General features: G+C 43.1%; 2 protein-coding genes across 3 annotated transcripts in view; one reads left to right on the top strand and one right to left on the bottom strand.

Annotated features, from left to right (window-relative positions):
* Window positions 1–2,968, bottom strand: part of shisa9a (shisa family member 9a) — a 64,210-nt gene extending 61,242 nt beyond the window's left edge. The window contains 3 exon segments of the mRNA XM_075457709.1: window positions 1,361–1,467; window positions 1,978–2,146; window positions 2,149–2,968. Of these exon segments, the coding sequence (XP_075313824.1) occupies window positions 1,361–1,467; window positions 1,978–2,146; window positions 2,149–2,491 (619 nt within the window). The 5' untranslated portion in view covers window positions 2,492–2,968.
* A 2,293-nt stretch (window positions 2,969–5,261) lies between these two features.
* The window catches only part of cpped1 (calcineurin-like phosphoesterase domain containing 1), a 30,804-nt gene continuing 14,529 nt past the window's right edge, over window positions 5,262–21,536 (top strand). For both annotated transcript variants that reach the window (XM_075457883.1, XM_075457882.1), the window contains exons 1-3: window positions 5,262–5,460; window positions 7,802–8,020; window positions 20,800–20,972. In XM_075457883.1, the coding sequence (XP_075313998.1) occupies window positions 5,397–5,460; window positions 7,802–8,020; window positions 20,800–20,972 (456 nt within the window). In that variant the 5' untranslated portion in view covers window positions 5,262–5,396. The remainder of the gene's footprint in view (window positions 5,461–7,801; window positions 8,021–20,799; window positions 20,973–21,536) is intronic.

The following is a 21,536-nucleotide window of genomic DNA, read 5'->3' as shown; positions in this document are numbered from 1 at the left end:
GTCATCCAATTTTTTTGTCCTCCTTTTATTTTGGGTAAAGTAAAGGCATTCATGATAACTATATCATCATGATATCAATGGCAAACTTGAAGAAAAAATATTGCTTTTGAATAATTAACCTCTGCTTTTACATTTATTCCCTGTCTTTCAGTTAATTTAAGTACTCTTGAAAAATAGTGTAAAAATCATACAAAAACCCCTAATTTGCAATCATTATGTTATCATTTTATCAGCTGATATCAAATCACAATAATGTGATAAGTATATTCTCAGTTTATTATTATTATTTCATCATTTAATATCACAATTATAGTCTTAAATGTATGGTTTCAAACTCTGCTGTAAGCTGTGCGCCAGAGTGGAAAATTCCACTCAAAGAGGTGAAATCCATCCCTCAGATGTGTGAGGATTTCAGCCAGAATCACACGAGATGCCACTCACATGCAAGCGTGTACAACATAAGAAAAGGCGACAGGGACGCTTCTTTTTGTCTGTGACGCCTTTATGATGAACAGCTGCACAGATCTGCTCTTTGTTTTGGCACAAAAAGCACAGGTTGATAATGCAACTTTGGTGGAATCTGAATGCTGTGCGCCTCTCCTGTTTGTATCATCTGTACATGCTCGGTGTGCCCTGTCTGTACATATTTGTGTGTGTGTGTGTGTGTGTGTGTGTGTGTGTGTGTGTGTGTGTGTGTGTGTGTGTGTGTTTTTGCTAGTATTCATCTGTTTGATCTCCGGTGTTAAAAAAACACAAAGAAGCTCGGTACTGAAGCAGCCCACGGGACGCAGCAGAAATAGATTGCATTCTTTGTATCATAACCCTCCTCTCTCTCTCCCCCCTCTCCAAAAGACAACAACAAAAACCCTTCACACAAGCCACTCACTACCATCATCACCACCACCTCTTCGTTACCGACTCACGCACACACTCCCACTTCCCTCTTTCTCTCTCTCATTATATCATGTGGGCACAAACCAAAATAAAACAGTGAATAACGGCTGGATTTGAAAAGCTTGCAGAGGACAGGAAGATATTCTCTCTTCTTTTTTTTTCTTGTTATGGATGGATATCTAGCTGGTGTACGATTAAAAAAAACTAAACCCAGCGCTTTCATTTGAAAGAAAAACAGGAGCGAGCCTGGGGCTTTTTGACTCCAGCCGAGACGATCAACTTGATCCCGAAACCCTCTCATCCATACATCGCTGCGGATGACTTGACAGAAGCCGCCAAGAAGCAGCCCATTTGCTGACACACACCCATCCCACTGTTCGATACAATGCTTTAAGTTGCACACACACTTCATGACAGCCTTTCGTGGATTGTTTAAAGCTCTTAGAAATAACCAAAAAAAACTCACGGAGGTTTGTGGCCCTGGACACGAAGTGCTGTGAATGCATCCCAAGGGCCTCCTCCCCCCGATACTGCTCACCTGGACACCCGCCCTGCAGCACACTGGCAACGGCCCTGTCAGACATAAGAGAAGAGAGGAGGGAGAGAGGTGCACGCATGAGGAGCTGTGTAACATATTTAATTGAATCACTCTGTTAGGCTGCATCTTTTCATGAAACTGTGCACTGTGGAAAAAAAGATATTTCCCTCCGCTGACGCTGCAATCATTGCACACATGCACTCTCCTGAGAGGGTGTTTAAAAAAAAATATCGAAAAAATCTCCTGTCAGAAAAAAATACATAAGGACGGACGAGATAAGCTGGAGTGGAGATCTGTCTATCTCCAACTGTTAATCAGGAATCAGAAGATGTCATAAGTTGGTTGCCTGGAAACCACGGCCAGTGTGAGAAATGTGATGCGTTTAAAGCGAGTCGGAGTTCATTTAGTCGGAGTGTTAATTCATGTGATGTACTTCTGGGCAGATGAACCGCACGCCGCGCGCTCCAGACCGCGGGCTGCGCGGTTATAGGCTTTATAGGCAAGTCTCTTTGTAAACACGCGCACTGAGAGAAGGAGGCACTCACCTGGACATGTTCTCTCTCTGGGGCCGGTGCGCCTTCTCCAAGCCCAGTTTGGTGAAAATCCCCACAAGAGCCATGATGGCAACTACTCCACAGATGATGTAAACAATTAAGTTCGTCTTGTCTTTGGTGCTGTCGTGCAACTTGTTAATTTTTTTGTAGGGAGTCTGTCGGTCTTCATCCACACCGGGGTGTCATAATTTTTACAAGTGCTCTGGTCCAGCCGCGAGTGCTTGAAGGAGCAGCAGAAGCGGAAGCCACAGGTGCCGCAGCAGTACAGATAATTGCCCGTTTTGCAGACGAATGGTGGGTCCCACTGACCCATCACGTCGTAGTAGCCCCGGCATTGGTCCTCGGTGTGCGGGGTCTCCTCGGACACGCTCTCCTCCTCCCTGGAGCCGTTGGAGGTGGCGATCATCACGAATCCCCCTAGAAGTCCCGGCTCCCCGTCAGCCTTGCACACGAGAGCCATAAGTTTGAGCAACAAGAAGCCGAGGAGAAAGTATTTCCCTCTCATTTTGCTTTCTCCCCTGTTCAACCTCACGCGGAGACAAAAAGACTTGGAGAGAGGGGGAAAGGCGCGCGCTCATGACAGGCGGAAAAGTCCAGAAACATACACCCGAACAACAACGCACCGTCATCCGCGCTGAGGAACATCTTTACCAACATGTCATCATCAAAATAGAAAGAGAGAGAGAGAGAGATTCAAAATAAAAAATAAAAACAAACAAAAAATACACACGCAGAAAAAAAAATCTCAGTGGACTGAACTTGACTTAATCTAAGTAACTCTTCTGCTCTCTGATGCGCATCTTTCCGTCCTTCCAGGGAGGCTTTTACAAGCTCGGATTTCACGCTTTCACCAGTGCATCAGTTTACATATCCATCTGCGCGCTCTTACGCACAGGAGTAGGCAGCGACACAAGCCACGCCGAGGAGGAGAGCGCAGTGAGCGAATAGAAGAGCCGAGGGTGGAAGAGCCTGGTGCGCACAAGGAGAGGAGGAGGAAAACAGGAGGAGGGAGAGAGACTGCGAGGGAGGAGAGAAAGAGGATGGGTTGGAGGGAGAGACGGAGAGAGAAGAGAGAGGCTTTATTATCAAATATTATTACAAACGCTCCGAAATACGCACATCACCATTCTGTTTTGCGAGGAAATGCGTGGGAAGCGCACCCACAACACCTCCTCATTTCCCCTTCTTTGTGCATTTTCTTGTGCCAGCATTTGAGATATTCCGAAATCACAAGAGGCTTAATGTGTTACAATAGACAGTGGCTGGCAGGGTTGAATAGTTTTGGAAAAAAGCTCATCACCAAGGAAAAAAACTCTATTTGAGTACATTGTGTGCAGTCTACCGGACATTCGTTGCATAAATGTATTCTATTCTCCAATTTGTATATTAAGTCACAACATTTTAGAAAAACTTGAAATATTTGTAATTAACCATCAGAATAAGTGATCAGCTCAGATTACTTGGGGACATCTCTTTTAAATAGTTTCCAATAACATCGTGAGAGAATTTTACTGTCCATGTATTTCCATTATTTTTTCTCACAATCATCAGCCTACTGCAAAGACACGTCATTTCACAAAAATCACAAAAAAATGGCAAACCCCATTCTATTGACAGGGCTTTTCCTTGTTTATGGTCATGGAATGTTGTATTCAAGAGTCCTAAAACCTTTGACCAGTACATAGTAAAATTGGAAAGTCAATGCATATGCATCATAATTGTTGCAATGTGAGAGATTATCTGGAAAGATTCATTACTTACTTGTAATTTCTCCTCTTAAGATCCAAGTTATTCAAATGTATCATAGTCATGTGACAGGACTGTATGATATATCATCATTGTCAGTGCACCATCTATAATATGGAGTCAAGAAATGAAATCATCTCGGTGTAATGTTTGAAGGTCAACCTTTAAAGTAAAGACAAACCCATCAATTCATTGAGCAAACACTTGCTGACAGATAAGGGGGGAAACTCCTCTTTTACTCCCCTTATGCAGCATAGCAGAAGGACGGTAACCTAAACCAACAGAAGTTAGGAGCTGCTTCCACAGCAGAATAGGCTGGTGGGTTATTCAGAAATAAAAAAAGAAAAGGTGAGTTAGAAAAACCGAGAAACATTCCAAGAAGTCCGAAAGCAACCGGATAATGATTTTCTGTTCATTTCTCTTAAGAGAATGGGAGGATAATGACCTCTCTCCATCGTGCCAAAAGCCTTCAGCGTCTGTCCAAGGTCCATCTCACGATGTGAACAAAGAGCTGTGGGCTGGTGATCAAATTCAGATGACGTGGATATGCAAGAATTTCATTCATGAAGCTTGGTCCATGGTGTACGTTTAAGAGAAAAACACCTTATTTTAATTAAAATTGTCACAGGATATCTATCTGCTGCGACATAAAATTGTTTCTGAATTACCTAAAGTACCACAATCCACATGATTCTCCATTGTGCACTTGTGTTAAGCACCTCTGGATAATGAAAGACTGATTTGGTATACCCAAAAGAAATCTACTAGCGAAGTAGTAAACATGAGAGCATTTAAATCCATGGACAAATAATTCGACAGGCTTCCTGAACACAAGTCCAGGGGCCCATGGGTTTGGCACTCATAAATGCCATTTTGATATGAAAACGGTTGTTCACGGATAGATGGAAAATTACCACAAGGACAAATGGCAACACTATGAACAAAGATCATGGAAGAAGAAGAAAAAAACACCAACAATACTTTGAATAGATGCATACAAACTAACATCAAAATGACCCCGAATGGTAAATTAAAAATAAAATAAAAAAATCAACCTAAATGCATTAAAGCATGAAATACAAAATGAACGGAGACACAAAACAAGCAAAATTGTGAACAAAACAGTACAAGGAGGGGGAAAAGGGAAACCGAGAGACACCGAAACATTACAAAGGGTTGAAAATTGATGCAAAAAATCTGCAAAATACGCAAAAAACACACTAAACAAGCTGTTCAGTATCTGAGCTGTTTTTGCGTCTCCTTTCATCGTGCGCATCAAGCCTCGAGCCTTTTGCACTTCGGTGCCGAGGGACCTGTTCTCATAATCTGTCTGTTTCGTATGTTTGGGAATGGTTAAGGTACATTTTAGAAAGGACACTCACAGTGCCATCGCTACGGACTTTTAACCTGTAGCAACACATTAACTGCGCGTAATATTGGCCACCAGAGTCAAACTTCCGCTCCAACCCCCCCCCCCCCCCCCCCCCCCCCCCCCCAAAAAAAAAAAAAAAAAACAGGCCGTGTAGTCGATCACCGATAGTAGCCAGTCGTAGCTAACAGCACGGACAGCTGGAGCAACAGCTTCCCAACAAGAGTTCGCAGAGGCAGGCCAACTGGATCACAAGTGACCCCCTAGTTTGCTTGGACAGCTCATAGTCGGCGTCATGGCTGAGAGTGAGGACATGTTTCTCAGGGCTAAACACCGGACGTTCAGCGGATTGACTGAAGGTATCTGACAGTTGCTAGCTAGTTTTTTATCCCGGTGGGCTAACTTTTTTCCCCCCTAATGCTCCGTAACCCGGCAGATACACAGCTTTATTGACAGCTGACGGCAGTTTAATGTTGTGACTGAGCCGACGCTGTCACGTGGCGGCGTTTTAAAAGTTTGCTTAGATAAAACAGGATACTGTTGACAAAGTGCTCGCCAGCTTGTGAATACTGCGTTTTCAGCTGCGAGCTTTGCCTGCTGCTGCAGCAGCGAAGCCAGTATTTGCAGGGGAGTAAACACAGTGGATGCGGATGTTTCTGCGTCTCAAGCGTGCTTTTTAAAGATCTTATTGTGCATGCATGTAAGATACATGCACGCATTTATACTATATCTGTGGGTATATTGTTATTTACAATGTAATGTTTATGTTTATCACATTCTGCTGTTCATTTTAGTCGAGCACCGCATTCATTAAGCTTGAGACAGACTTTTTAGCCAAGATTTTAATCTCCTATATTTCTATGATTGGATTCAGAGGTTTCACCACTAAAGTGAGAGGTTCACCTCTGCGGTTAAGATACTTTAATAAAGTTTTCGTCAGTTTCTACCCCCTTTTATCTGAATAGATAGTTAGCACCCCCTGCTGGACGCAATCTAGCATGGGGAAACTTGAGGGTATTTAATCCCGTGCGATGACACATTTCAAGAAAAACCTGAGAAATTGGGCTGCCACATAAGACTACATCCTCGTATCTCCTATCATTTGTTCACAAAGTCGTCACATATTCAGCTACTACAAAGTTCCCGTAGCTCTCTTCAATTATTTCCTTCTTTCTTTCCTATTTCTAGGGCTTGTCTGATTACTGTGGCGTCGATTCTCAGGTTCTGACTTCAGTGAGAAAACGTTGGTGGTGAAAGTTTTGGATCTCTCTCGGTTCAATAAAGGCCGCTCGTGTTAAAAAAAAAAAAGAAAGAAAAAAAAGAAGTGAATGTGACAGCGAGGGATAAAAGCTACAAAGACAAATTGAGGCTTTAACTCATAGCTGGAAACTTTTTTTCACTGTACTGATCTTGGCGGCAAAATTCATCAGAGGTCCCCCGGTGCGTAGGTGGAAATCAAGGTCAAAGCCAGGTCAGTTTGGATTGAAAGCGCCTTAAAAGTGATTTGGCTGTAAAGATGGCAATGATTAAAAATAAATAAATAAAAGGGGATGGCGTTTCCTGTCATGATTTCATAAATGTCAGTTACATAGAGGAGATCCTTGTTTTGATCATTGAGCTTTTTTCTTCAGTCCCTCCAAAACAGGAGCAACTCATTCTTTGTCTCGCTTTCCTTTTTGCCATCTTAGCTCCAGTTACTCTAGAGGATTGAATTATCATAAACTCATTTGAGGGGGGGAGTGGCACATGGAGAGCATATCAAGCACAGTGGATGCTGAGCAGCGACTGGCCCCTGCTGGGTGTGAGGGAGGGGATTTGAGCTGAATGCAGGCTCTCCACAGCGACAGCAGCGCATAACTACAGTGGTAGCGCTCCCACATCCTCCGGAAGCTGAATGAGTGGAGCTGAAAAAGCTGTTGTTTACACCTGCTCTTAACATCTGTCCATGCTCACTCCATTTCCATACCACGTTTCTGGGCTTTTTCTCCGTGTCCTCCATGTCATCCCTTGTCATCACCATCGGCCGAGCTTGCTTCCTGTTTACCTGGTTAATGAATATTTGAGCGATCAGATTGTGCGGCTGTTGTCTTGTACAATGTCGGGATTATGCTAACGTTCCTTCTTCAATATGCAGCTCTCTGTCCTTCATTAAAGCTGCACGAAGGGATTGTTGTTGGTTTTTTTTGCCCATTCTGGCCATAGCCTCTGGATGTTCACTCTTAACCGGCAATGAATCGTCGCAGTGCTCCACTTTGTCCGACAAAACCTGACACGTACAACCTCCTGCGTATTTCTCCCGTGTCGCCAGTAGAGATGCACTTTGTGCAGCTTTACAGGGAATAATGACGGCATTGGACTGCGTTGGTATAAGTGGTATCGCCTGCGTTCGTGCCCCCTTTGAAAAGAATTCTGGTAAATAATAAAAAGTAGGTATATGCCACCCAGCCTTACCTACATCCGTGTGGCATTCGCTGTTAGCACAGCAATAGGAGTCAACTGTACAAGCAGACCCTTCAAATATTAGAGAGAATAAGTATATCGATTCCAACTTTAAAGAAGTAAAAAAAATTCTCCACCAGCTTCAACAAAAAAACCTTAAAAAGGCTCTCACAGTGTCATCAAAGTTGGACTGTTAATGTAAAAATGTTGATCATTTGTTTTCCTTTGTTGCCTGTTTTTGTTTTTTTTTTCTCTTTCCAGAAGTAGAGAGCAAGTGGACCGGACCCTTCTGCTTCATCCAAGCTGCAGACCCCCAGCTGGGGCTAATGAAGGCCTGGAGGGACGGCGACTGTGACGAAGCGGGGGACGAATGGGCTGAGGAAGTGGAGCTCACACAACTGGCCGTGGAGGCCGTTAACCAGCTGAGGCCCAAGCCGAGGTTCATGGCGCTGTGTGGCGACCTCGTCCATGCTATGCCAGGTAGGGACGGAGCGCGGGAGAGCAATCCGTTTCTCAGAGTATTTACATCTGTTCTTAGGGCTGTCGCGGTAACCGCAAAAATGAAATATCGCGATATGAAGAAGCCCACCGCGATTCATGATGGGCCACCGCCATCACTGCACGTCACCTGATCTCACCACAACACACGTTGAGAAGGAGACAATGGCAGTTTCACTGGTATCAAAACTAAATGTTACTTTGCCCCTTTGCTAGCATTTCGGCTTTCAGCCAAATGAAAAGGAGGAACCAGCCAATTCAAATGGGGCAATCTGTAAAATCTGCGGCAAAACGGTTCAAGTAAAACGAGGAAACAAAACTAATTTAAGGGCTCACCTAGCAAGCTACCATCCAGCTATTGAGGCGCGGTTGCCGCGGCCTCCCGCCACACCGAGTCGCGGAGCAGCTCATGTCTGAACCACAGCTGCAGCGCGCTTACTGACAAATACGGGCTGCAGCAGCAGAGTGAGGCTCTTTATGGAAACATAATGAAACAAGGTGTTGGCGTTTTGAGCCTGTTTGAAGACATAATTTTCGGCCCACAGATGCTAACTGTACTCATGCTCTTGATCAGACTAAATAATGCAGCCATGTCTTGCCCAAGCTTCGGCACACCTTTCAAACCGTATGAATAGGCGCAAATTACAGATAACTGCAGAGCACTTGGAAACACAAGCTGTGATTTCACCCATTTTACACCACTGTAGCAGACGACATTATTTCATTCCCTTTGAATGATGGAGCGAATGCTGGCTATTGAGGATTGGAGTTACTGTATATTCAGGTCACTTATGTTTGACCTTGTCAAAACGGAGGAATCGTTTCCTCTTTTTTTTTTTTTCCATATATTTGCATGTTTAGTGAATGCTGACATCAGGAGCATCGCTTTAGACGTGGCTTCGCGAGATGTGTGTTGTTTAATGCCCTTACTCGCTTCTTATTGTAGAAATTTGAGGGAGAAAACACCAACATCACAAATGGGTCAGTTACAGTTCTTGAGGTAGCCACAAACGAGTGCTTAAACCTTCAAGTAGGTGGGCCCCAAAGCTGTGGAGCCGCGCCAAAACCCCGAATGTAAAACTCTGCCTGAGCCATTCGGGAAGGTTGCTCTGCGGGGAGTCTTTGGTGCTGATGTTTTCAGTGCTGCTGCTGATTTTACAGGACTGCTTCCGATGGAAAGTATTCTAATCACCTGCCTTTTCTGTCAAACTAGATTCCAGATGGTAACGCCGTGTAATCCGAGTTTCGTGGAGAGGCACGGGTGTCATTTATGAGCCTCAGGCAGAATTGAATCACCCCCCCCCCCCCCCCCCCCCTCCAGTGTAGCAGGTGGGAGAGGTTTGAGGCGACCTGGAAAATCAATGCATGCATGCATTTCTTTCAACTGTAAATGTCATTTGACCAAAAATATTCAACGCAACCGTCCAGGACCCACATACTCGCACGCATTATGAAGCAGAATGTATTCCTCGGGATTAAAAAACAATCGTTGAACACACACACACACACACACACACACACTGGTTACACACAACACGATGCTCTGAGTCCATCCAAGATGGATGTTGAACCTCTAACTGGAATGTTTGAGAAATGGAAAGCGAGATTAGTCTCTCCCAGGAGGAGAGATAAAAAGCGGGTTTGCACAGTTATTAGGCAAATATTAGCATTCAAAAAGGTGCAGTGGCCCCTCACCCTCAAACGTGTTTAAAAGAGCGATCGGTACCATCTGTCCATAAAGAAACTGATACTCTAAGCAGGTACATGACGTCATTCAGAAGTAAGAAAACTCCACAGTTTAACAGGAGCAGGAGAATCATACGGCCTGTTACGTGGGTATAGTTTAAATATTTATATTGAATCTTTTTCAGAAACTAGCTGTCGCTGATTATCAGCAGTTCTGCTTGTTTTCAAGCTCACGCAGATTTACCTATCGTGCTATCAGTCCGTTTAATACTAGAATGATACGGATTTAGTTTCCTATCGGCCAGCCCACTCGCACCCCCGATTGTCTTTGACTGAAAACGTGTTTTTCTTATCTCACTTTTCAAATACGCTGCTAATCCTGCAGGTTCGTGTGAAGCTGCCACTCTCGCAGTCAACACTGGATCAAATTTCCTCAAGAAGTAAATAACCAGTTTTTATATGTGTGTCTCGTCTGTTCGACGGGGCTCTCTTTGTCTTGGGTTAGAGTTTGACAGCCTGAATTGTTCAATCAAGTCACTCGAGTTCTAGAAGTCTGACAAACTTTCGAGCACAGCTGTGCCTTACACGGGAGGCATCAGGAATTGTCCTCCATTTTCACCCGGCCCCATCACCCCTGTGTCCATCGCTGCGGATTTTCACATCTGTTGGCAAAAAGCAGTGCGAAAGGTTCCCTGACTTTCACCAGCCTTAAAAGTGAATGGAAGATGTCTGGTGTGTGTGTGTTGATTAATGTATTCTCATCCTAATCTAATTAATGCACTCTGCGAAGAGCAGAAGCCTTAGGATGGTGCAGCCACGGAGTATTTCTCACTGAGGCTGGTTTGAACACCAGCCTCTGGCATCCCATTAGCCTTTTTCCCAGCCAGAGTCTGCAAGCAACCTTTTCCCATAAGACCTCAGCTGATATTTATCTATGAAAAGCAAAGGGGCCTTTGGCTAGTCTCAGGCTGATGAAGACTTTAGCTATTGATCAGGCTCAACAGACTTGAGATTCCTGTCCAATCCGGAAAATCTTGACCCGTGATAGCCGCTGCTGCGTTTTATTAGGTGCCGCAGCCACTGTTGCTGGGAGGCAAAAGAAAAGTTAGTTGTCTGGTCTGTTTTTAAAGTCTTGCTTGTAAACAAATGACCCCCCCACCCCACCCCACCCATGACAGCATGCAATATTTATCTGCAGAATGCACCTGGTTACCTTCGAGCCTTTTGGAGTAAGGTAAGATTTAACGTCCATGAAATATTACAATGGTTCTATAGAAGACTATCAGTTACTGATAATCAATACAGGCATTTTTGCTTCACCATTCGATATAGAAATGGTATCTTTCAGTAGGTTATGCTGGTTTCTTACTATCAAAGATCTTTTTTTCCTGGAAGTTAGACGTCACGATGCCTTGAAAGCCGCCTTCTTTTGTCACCTGGTGTCCTGTTCAGCCTGACAAATGAATGTTTACAATAGGACCGGTGTTATAGCGTAGCTGGTATCCTCCAGAAACTGCAGGATATATGAATATAATAATCATTCCTCATTTAATTAATCCTGTGTTCAGTTGTTCTCCCCTCCGTTCGCTCCTCTGCCTCAGCGGTGCCATACGGTGCATGTGCAGCAAGGTTTTAATTTAAAATTTAAACAGAATTTTTCTGTTGTTGTTGTTTTACTTTTTTTTTTTATGACCATAAATTAGGAAAAACACAGTCGAGAGCAAAAAGCAAAAAAAATAAGAAGCCATCTTTTTAGTGACAGAATATTTCATAAGTCATAAATGATATACAGCACTTTAGCTAAGTGCTTCAGAATAATTTGGCATACCTCGGCCTTTTCTCCTCGATTCCCTTCCTTTAAGAATGGCTTCTTGACAGCCACCTTTCCACAGAGACCATTTCTGATGAGGCCTCGGTGAACAGTCGATGGATCAACTGTGGATTTGTTGCCATTTCTTAAGGGCATCGCTTTCATATACCCTGCTTGAGTTGGGTGCCTCTTTTGCGCTTGAATGATTCATAAGGTAGCATTAAGTGGCTTTACAAACAAAAGAAAACACATTCCTCGGAAAATGGTGAAGCACAGTGACGTGACTGGATTGAAAATAGGCGAAAAAGCAGACGATGTCCAAAGGAAAAAGCTTCGAAAGACCTTCAGAAAGCCTGAAGAACTATTACATCAAGACCACTTTTGTTGCGATAAAGTCTGGCTGCTTGGAGGAAAAATATAAAGGAATCAAGGGTTCCATTGAGATTACCTCGACTCTCAAGAGTAAAGGCTCTCTGCAGAATGGAAGGTGGGGTTTCCCAGTCAAAGTGGGAATTTATAATCGGTCAGTAACTGCGCTGCACAGGTACTGGTTCTTCCAGGAAAAAAAAAAGATGGCGATGAACAAATAGAAGCTTTTGGAATGTGTCTGCAAGATGGCGTAGCTCTGCGCAGCACAGCGAGCAGCTGAGATTTCCCTTGTTCTCTCCCGACTGAAGCAAACCAAACGCCTCTCTTGCTCTGGATATTTAAATCGGCGGACAAAACATTTTACTTGGTCTGGCTAAAGGGATAGTTTGCCTCTTTGGACATGAAGCTGTATGACATCCCATACTAGCAATATCGTTTGTGAACATTGACTTACCCTCCACTGCGTCCTCTGAGCCGAGTTCCGGCCTCGTTTTGGTGTTGACGAAAGTAGTCCGGCTTGTGACCCCAGCCAACAAGCCGGACCCCAGCCACAAAAATAAAGCGTTTTGCTTCTCAAAACAATATGCGTTCAGAAGAGTAATACATTTGCATCACAAAATCGTTCTCCCGGAAAAAGTCAGACCTCACAATCGCTCGGCACTATTTTCTCTACCTTCGTATCACTGCGCGCTGCCACCTGCCGACAGCCGCGCCTGTTGCGGTGTTTACTGCTTGGAAGCAGGGGACTGCTCGGTCTGCACCGCTTAAAGGGGAAGTTTGTTTTTATTTTTTTAAACCTGGACCTTCTTTCTGGCATAAAATGCGTGCATCTACTCACAGCTGCAGCACAGCTTATTTACTCCGTGCTTTGTGACAGTCGGCTAACTTCCCACGGAATTTGCTACTGCTAGTTTTGTGCAACATGGCAGAATATTTATCAGATTTTGACGACGTGGACGACAACTTTGAGTACGATGGACGTCCTTACCGGAGTGAATGAGCTGTGCTGCAGCAGCGCGCGGCGATGATGTCATCCCTGTAGACGTATGAGTAGAAAGCCCCCTGATAGTCCTGGATAACAACAACACGGCAGCTATGTGTGCAATAGTACGCGTTCATTCATTCATTTGGCTTAAAGTATCGGTGAAATAATGCCTTATTTAGAGGCTGTATTGTCTATGCTCTGTTCTCTCCCGTTATATGTACATACGCGGATCTCGAGTAATATAAATATCTTCCGAAGGACGCCGACTTTCACCAAACTGTTATCGGTGAGTAGATGCACGTATTTTATGCCAGAAATAAGGTCCAGGTTTAAAAAAAAAAAAAAAAAAAAAAAAAAAAAAAACGAACTTCCCCATTAAATGTCTAATTAGCCAACCATGTCTTGCTACTGAAGTATGCACACAGTTTGGAGAGATTCCCAGTTCTGCAGAGACCTCTTCCTGACTCTCAAAGGAATGAACAAACTTCTATTAAACTCACCTACGAACCCACAGGTATGTGGAGACACGACGTTACTGTGTGCTGTTTTGGTGGCATGTTGATGCTTTTATAGAAGCATCTGTTATCCAGCAGCCTGACTTCTTAACGTGGTAGGAATGTGTTGGCGGGGGCCCACTGCTGTGTTAATGCTCAGCAAAAAGAGCCGCAAGCCACCAAACCTCTGCAAACCACCTTTGCATGACAATTAGGCGGGGGGGGGTAGCATGAGATTCCCGACTGGCCAACTGGCCTCTAGGAACGGGCACTGAAAGAGATAAGTCAGCAGGCAAACCTACCTCATCTCTGCATGTCCTCCCTCTCAGTATTCTGTTGACATGTTTGATTGGAGAGGGATCAAAGTTTCCCTGGCCTTATACCTACAGGCTAAGTGAGATATAAATCATAATTAGAATATTTTGTTATGTGCAGTGCAGCATGCCATCTGTAAAATGTCCTTGGCTCCCTGATTCTGAAATTCAACTCAAGGCAAACTATTCATATTCAACACAGAATCGGCTTGGCTTAGTCACAGAGCAGCTCTTGCTTTCCTCTTCCTTTCTGGGTCATAATGGCCAACTGTTGTGGCCACACAGCAGCAGTCATGCACGCTCCTTGAGCTGTCTTTCCCCATCAGACGAGAGTATCGCTGCAGGCATCCAAGTATCCTTATCACTATTATGACATCATGATTTACACCAAAACGTGCCTGCGATCCAACTTCCACTACACTCTCTCCGACTCCCACTGATCAGTCATCTTTAGAGGTTGGAGCGAGATGTATTCCACATGCAGTGGGACAGTGGATTGTGTAGGCATGGGGTTTCCACCCAAAGGCCTTTAAAACGGTGAGGCGTCAGCCCTCGTTACCGTCTGCCTCGGCAGAGCAGGTTGTGTTTGCCATCCTCATTATTCACCACGTCCGTCAGTAGCCTGGTAACCGCACTGCTGCATCGACGGGGAGGAGGGAAGAGACATTATAGCTGGAGCTGCTCCCTCCGTCTCTCGGCTGACATTTCCCCTTAAACTGTTTATTTACAATATAAAATGAATGGGTGGCGGCCAGAGGAAGCTGGCTGTCAACTGGCATTGTGAACACTGCTGCCTGCCGGCGACAGGAATTTGGCAACTGTATTTCTGTTCCCACAGATTTCACTGTCCATCTCTCCTTTTCATTGCTCTCTCATTCAGTTTTCCTCTGCGTCTCTTCGCTGTTATTCTTGTTACCAAACAGCTGTGGTCACATGCCCCGTACTTTATTTTCACAACCTTTATTTGCAAGTCTGTCAGCATATACAAGCACACACTTTGCCTTTGATTAATCCCTTTGGAAGTATCCATAGATCTTACATAGAGGCATCAAAGGTTCTGTTTGTTCTTGTAATTGTGGGTTGTTTGGTATAGAGAGCAAACTTAAGGGCTGAGTAGGGATGTCTTTATTAAATAAAAAAATATCATTTCTAATCAAAGACTTTGTTGGGAGCAGTTTTCTTAAACACAGAAGTTGGAGAGGACCCCAGGTGTATTGTATCCCAGTGGTCCACAAGGAACAACCTACCCTCCCCAAACTAACAATCTAGGATCAAAGAAAAATTGGCAAAGAAATGTTGGCCAGCATTTGCTCCCACACCGTCGTGCCGTATAGACCTTTACTATTCTTCGGCCCCAATTTCCTGTTTCCTCTTCAACACTAGCTAATCCCCCCCAAGAGACGTTTTTTCTCATCTAAAAGGACTTCCTTCAAACTCTCCTCTTTTTCTTACCCCATCTATGCTCCTCTCTTTCTCGCTTTCACTTGAGTGGGTCTTTCTCTCACTTACTTTCAAAGCTGACGAACGAAGAGGATAAAGTGCAGAGAGGGGGGCGCAGCCGAGGGACGAGATGAGGGGGCAGGCCGAGATGGAGAGATGATTAGATTAGAAAAACACGCTGGACTTGACACTCATCTAATGAGCACTACAAAGGATTCAAGCTTTGTCTCTTGGGGTTCGCAAGGGATGTTACGCATGATCCAATAAGGGGTGGTATTTAAGTACGTGTGCGCACTGGCATATACTGTACGTAAAACTTGTATATGCATAGGTGAAGTAAAGGTTACATTGGGGTTTCCCTGTCCCTTCCTTGTAACTATTGAAACCTGTTTAATTGCTGTTGACGGCACATCAAATGGGGCTTTTCATTGGTCTTTTAAAAAGAATAGCTTGTAGGCTGTAATGGGTTTCTTTAGGGGTGTGAGACTGCTAGGGGTACGGAGTCAAAATTTTAGAAAAATGTCTCTCTGTTGGTACTTTCATGGAGACTCGTGGGATGCTGTTCTAATCTAAAGCATGTCCATCTTGTTACTTGTAATCTTACAGCCATAATTGGCGAGAAGCTTGAAGGAGCACTGTTCACCCCTTTATTCTCTAGCACTCGATCGTGATACTTGTCTAAAATCATAGATCATCTAAAGATCACTCTCAGAAACAGGTGTAAGTACCCAAAATTTAGTCTGAATTTACAATCTATGGGCTTAAAGGTAATTTTTGTATCTTGCACTGAATGGCAGGAGCACTTCCCTTTCCCTCATCCATGGTGCGTGGTTCCCACCAAACATGGGCACTGACAGCGCGTGATCTCAAATATTGGCATGTTTGTCAAGGTAAATCCATCGATCCATTTCTTTTGTTGATATTCCAAAGATTGTCAGGCTTTCCAAGAACATGGCAAAGGAATCCTCAAACAAGTTGCCCTTTTGCCCTTGCTCTTTTTCAGTAATTTAAAAGCTACTTTACCATCTAGCCAAGACGTCCTCTCAGCTATTGAAATTTGACACAAATTTATAAAACACGATTTGTTGCTTGGTCGAATCTTGGTAAGCAGCAGGTCTTTGTGGCCTTACCTCTTGGTTCTATCCCTCCATTTTTCATCCTGGAAGTCTCTACGATGTCACTTTTATTTAGGGGATGGCAGAGTAGCATCCATTCACCTCGCATCTCCAGTAGAAGGGCTAGATGACAACTACCCCTTAATTTCAAAATAAAAGGGCTCTATGTCCAAGGGGGAGAATTGGGCTTGCGCCTTTAAGTCTGATCACCCTAGAAAGGAAACTCCTAGAAGCCATCGGTATCAGTAATTTATCAGTTATCTTGTGCTCGTTTTCAGAGTGCAGCACTCGGGTAATATCAGCCTTACCTGGTGAGCAAACACTTGTATTTAGTCTCTTAGGGGCATGCACAATAACGACTTCTTTCACTTGACTCATGAAATATAGATATTGCAACTAAGGAAGCACGTTTTGAGGTAATTGGTTTAGACTTTTCTGCTCTGCTGGTAGCTGCTGGTAATTTACAGGTAATGTGTTTCACACAGCTATTTCACATTATGGACACCCTGTAGTGATGAGTTGGCGTTAACTCTACTCTGATAAATCTCAACAAGGTAATGGATACACTGAGGTTAATGTCACAAACAATACTCTTTCTGCAGTGTTTAACGTGGAAGCATTTGATTTTTATGGTTAGAATTCACTCGGTTCTACAGGTTCTTCTCAATGATGACCGGTATAAAGATATTCACTGTGTGTGTGAAAGGTAGTACAACACACATTTAGTATGGCTTCATACCCTGTAAGACCATGTCTTTCAATTTTAGGCCAAAGTCACATCAACACAACCCGTCCGTGCACGCTTGAGTGAGACACACATATCGAGGTCATATTGCTAACACTATTGTTTAAGTGCAGAAAATGAATGTGACAGCAAGACCCCACGCACTGAGGGGTCTATGCAATCTCGACAGCCAGTCTTTAAAGCATATTGAGAGAAGTGCTTACAGTGTTGGACAAGCACAACTAGAGCCTGCCAAAGTCTCCTGTCAAGGTTTGAGAATTGGTCTTGCAATCTCATTAAAGGAACAAGGCCGCTCAGTCGGAGCCCCAAGAGAGAAGGCAGAGCGGCGTTGTGTTTTTATTTACCTATACCCCACTCTGTACTTCTGTATGAAAGGAGGGCAAGAAAACAGATGCAGTAAGATATTCTTTTCATACAATGCTTAGGCTTCCTCATTATATCTTGTAGATAATAAATGTTAGTTGTTAGTATCATGTTTGTTTGAAGGTATCTACTATTTTTCTGGGGCAGCGTAAAGCGACATACATAAGCAGAAACGAGCTTGCAGCAGTAAATGCCATCAGGACTCACTTGCTAGCTATAAATGCTTCTGCTTCGTATGTGGGCACACTCGCTGATATTCCGGGGTAATTTCCACAAGAAAGTGAGAGTGAGCGTTTTCACTCTCGCATGTAGTGCCTCTGAAAATTGTCGGTGTGCGTGTGAGAAAACGTCTTTGAATGCAGGTGGGGTTTGATTGAGGACTTGTTTGAGTTGTCTTGCAGATGTCTGATGAATGTTTATGTCCTCTTAGCAGATGGCTGTAGTTGAGGGTAAGCAGCTGTTGGTGTGAGGAAGCAGAAGGCAGCGCAGTGTCCCTGCCACTTTGTGAGACGTAGATGTATTCAGCTAAACAAAGTTAAGTGTCGCTAGGTGCTAATCCTAGAGCCAGACCATGCTTCAGAAGTGCTCTGAACCGTAGTCTTGTATGTTTGAGCACATAGTCTGCTGTGTTTGACTACTGTGGACTTATTTGGGCTAAGTATAATTATCCTGTGCCTGGGTCCATTTTAAAGGGACAAACTAGGGTCTGGATCTGTTGTAATTAGATGTGGCATGCATCTGATGTGAAAACCAGTTGTAACAAATACATTACTGGACTATTTCAAGTGTACCAGAGCCGTTATATTATGCATTACTAGCAGCTGAACTATTCAGGTGATCTTGGAGGCCATTTTCTATTATTATTAGTCATTAGGGCCTTTGCACACCAACTTTGCTATTTCTTCTAAATCCATCATCAGACAGAAATTGTTACACACAGAAAGCTTGCACACTGAGTCCTTGGCATTTTATTAATCTATCCATTATGGATCTCGCTATACAAGGCAAAATGGAGCTGTCAAGCAGCGAGGATGATTTTGTGGGCCTCTCATTTCTTCAAAGTAGGAAAAAAAATAAATAAATTCTAGTTGCATCCGATCTGTCATCACGAGTAAAGAGCTTCACCAGCTTATGAAAGAGCTACAGAATAATCCTGACTGTTTACAGGTTTATTTCAGTATGTCAGTGGTTCACTTTCATACCCTTCCGGCAGTACTGGAACCACATATTATATAAACTAACCCTAACCCAGTTTCTATGATCTAATAAATCCTGTCTTCTTTGCAGTACTTGGTGCTGGATAATGAGTTAACCAGTTTCTTAGATGTTATTTTTGATCTTGAGGTTTTGATATTAACCCGAATGGGGAAGCAGCTTTAAAAAGCGATTTGGTTAGTGCAAGGAAACAAAAATTTAACCTGTTCTGAAACTTTAGGAATAAACTAAACGTATAGATATGAGACTGTCATCCTCCCCAAAATGTACCCACTGGCCATTTTGTTCATGTAGGTGGACACAGCCAATGTTTCTATTCAGAGAAATATGACCTCTAGTAGTCATGAGAGCAACTTGAAAGGTATAAAAATTGCGTCAATGATGGTAATAGTTACTTTGTAAAAATAATGTTTTTTGTTTTTTAATCCTAACTGTGTGAACTGCTAACACTTTACTGCCTAAAGCCAACCAGAAAGTAACAAAGTGTCGTCATAGTATGTTGCGTTTACATGTTACCACGGGAACCAATAATGTGGCATCCATGACAGTTAGGATCTCATTGTAAAAAGAATGTATTTCAGCCATAACATTATCGATTTGTCACCCTGCAGAAGTAGTGATATTGCGTCAAACCTTTTTGAGGAAAGTGTTATAGTGTTATTGGATGCATTACATACGAATCATATGTCAGAAGAATAAAACAACCACAGGAGTCTTATTTCCCAACTGCCGCTTGAAACTTCTTCCTTGACAGGATGTCTTTATGGATCATATTTAAGGGTACAAACAAACGACCTATTTGACCGTTGGAAGACTAAAAATGATTGACATTATGTGACATTGGGATTATTTTTGAATGTACGACAATATTGGATGAGAAATCCAGACTTATTTAGAAAAGATTTAGGTGTAACAGGGTTCACAGTTTGACCAGTTGGTATCCAGGTATTGAACATATGGGCCAAGTTTACATGTTCTATGCGGTGTTGTAGACTGATAAAAAAAAAAACATAAAAAAGCCTACTATTTTGAAACTGTATTTCATCCAATACATTCTGCCTCTTTTGCGCTTCTTTTGCGGCACAGATTCTACAAATTCATATATGCAGATATCTGTTTAGAGATTAACCTACAGGTACCATCAGCTCACATTAGTCCAGTCTTTCACCTGCAGTACTTTTAGTCTTGAACACGTTAATCTGTGAAGATCATTGATGACCTCCATTGCTGTGTTGTTCCTGCTGAAATAACCAGTGCATGTCATAACATAAGAATATTGTATACTGGTACCCATCTTGCCTGACTACTACTACAGTATTACAGTGTGTCATGCAGGGGGACCTTTATTTGTAGAGTGACAAGTGAAAACAATGATTTGCCTTGTATCTATGTGCTTTTTAAACTACTCTTTTTTTTTTTGCCACAGTCATGTAAAAGATGTTCTGTCAGAAAAGGCTCTTACGTAATGAGCTCTATCCAAACATCCAAGGAAACGTTTGCTCCTAAAGTAGGCCAGTAAAAATAATTTCTTGGACAGAAAAAAAAAGGGAAAAGAAAGAAGAAAGGACCAAATGGAATATCTTAAGGGCAGTAGCTGATGGTTTGTTTGATATGAATTCAAAATTACACATGGATGTGAGTTTCACTCATTCTCAGCGCTTTAACCACGCTGGGACTGAATTAATTTAGCTGAAAACCTACCAGTTTTGTGCTCCCTTCTCCTCTTTGAACAACTCCACTTCAATATAATAATATGCCTGATTTGAATAGATAATAAACTCGCTTTATAAGAGCCTTGAATATCCTGCAACACAATTGGCAATTGTTCCTCACAGTTGCCTGTGAAATTTTGTCATAACTAAGAGGAAAGCACCAGAACACTTCTCATCGTGTCATTAACCACGATGATATAAAGTCGAGCTGTACAGAGCGTTGATTATTCTCCGAGCTGTCGTCATTATCCAAATAATCCCTCTTCCCTTAGACAAGTCTCCCCAGGAGGACCTTTCACACTTTTCATCCCGAGGGTTTTAACCAACGCTCGTCTCTCCATCTCCACTTGGCTCATTTCATCATCTCTTTGTAAAATCTCAATGTCACACAGTGACTGTTCTTCAGCTCTTGATCAATATTGTTTTGTTTTTAGGACGATAAAAACAAGGACGATCGCTGTGTTTGTCGCTGATCCGTCAGCGTGTGACAATAAATCCCCGGTTTCCCCACAGGCACATCATTCAGAGAAGATCAGGAGCGGGACCTGAAGGCGGCCTTGAAGGGGACGGATCCCTCCATCCCGCTTGTGTTTGTCAGTGGGAACCATGACCTGGGCAACACCCCCACCCCCAGCACCGTGGAGCAGTATTGCAGTGCATGGGGTGATGACTATTTCAGCTTTTGGGTAAGCAGACACAGAAATACCTCTGGGGAAATTGCAGTGGTTATAGCAATGGTGCACTGAAGAAAACATAGTTGCTGATAAGTATCTGATGAACAAATTCAGAGTAGCACAGTAAGCCTACTAATGCACAAAAAAATGAATATGCTTGTTTGAGATTGTTGTTTCTGTTGCCATTTGGGAGTCATGTCTGACCTGCCAAAGACTGAAATGACTGGACCTAACAGCTGGTAAATAAACGTACATGACTGGGTGGCGTATTCCCAGATATGATATAACGGCCAAATTATTTTTCAAAAATGTAAGCAATTCCTGATGAAGAGCTCTCTCCATTTTCGGTTTGTTGATGTCCACCGCAGTTGTTGTTTGGTTTTCTTTCCACCACCCTCTGGTGATTTGATTTGCTTTACATCGGTTGATGGAAACGTCTCTTTTTTTTTTTTTTTGGTGGCGATTTAAAAGATTAGGCTACTACACGTTGGTTTTGCTGGTGAATTAAAAACTGTGTTTCACAGAATCAAAGATCAGAAGTCTTGTCAGTTTATCAGAAAGATATTTCTCACACAA

The sequence above is a fragment of the Odontesthes bonariensis genome, chromosome 23, assembly GCF_027942865.1.
Source record: "Odontesthes bonariensis isolate fOdoBon6 chromosome 23, fOdoBon6.hap1, whole genome shotgun sequence".
Taxonomy (NCBI): domain Eukaryota; kingdom Metazoa; phylum Chordata; class Actinopteri; order Atheriniformes; family Atherinopsidae; genus Odontesthes; species Odontesthes bonariensis.
The sequence above is the reverse complement of the archived record's forward strand: the minus strand, read 5'-3'. Positions and strand labels throughout refer to the sequence as shown.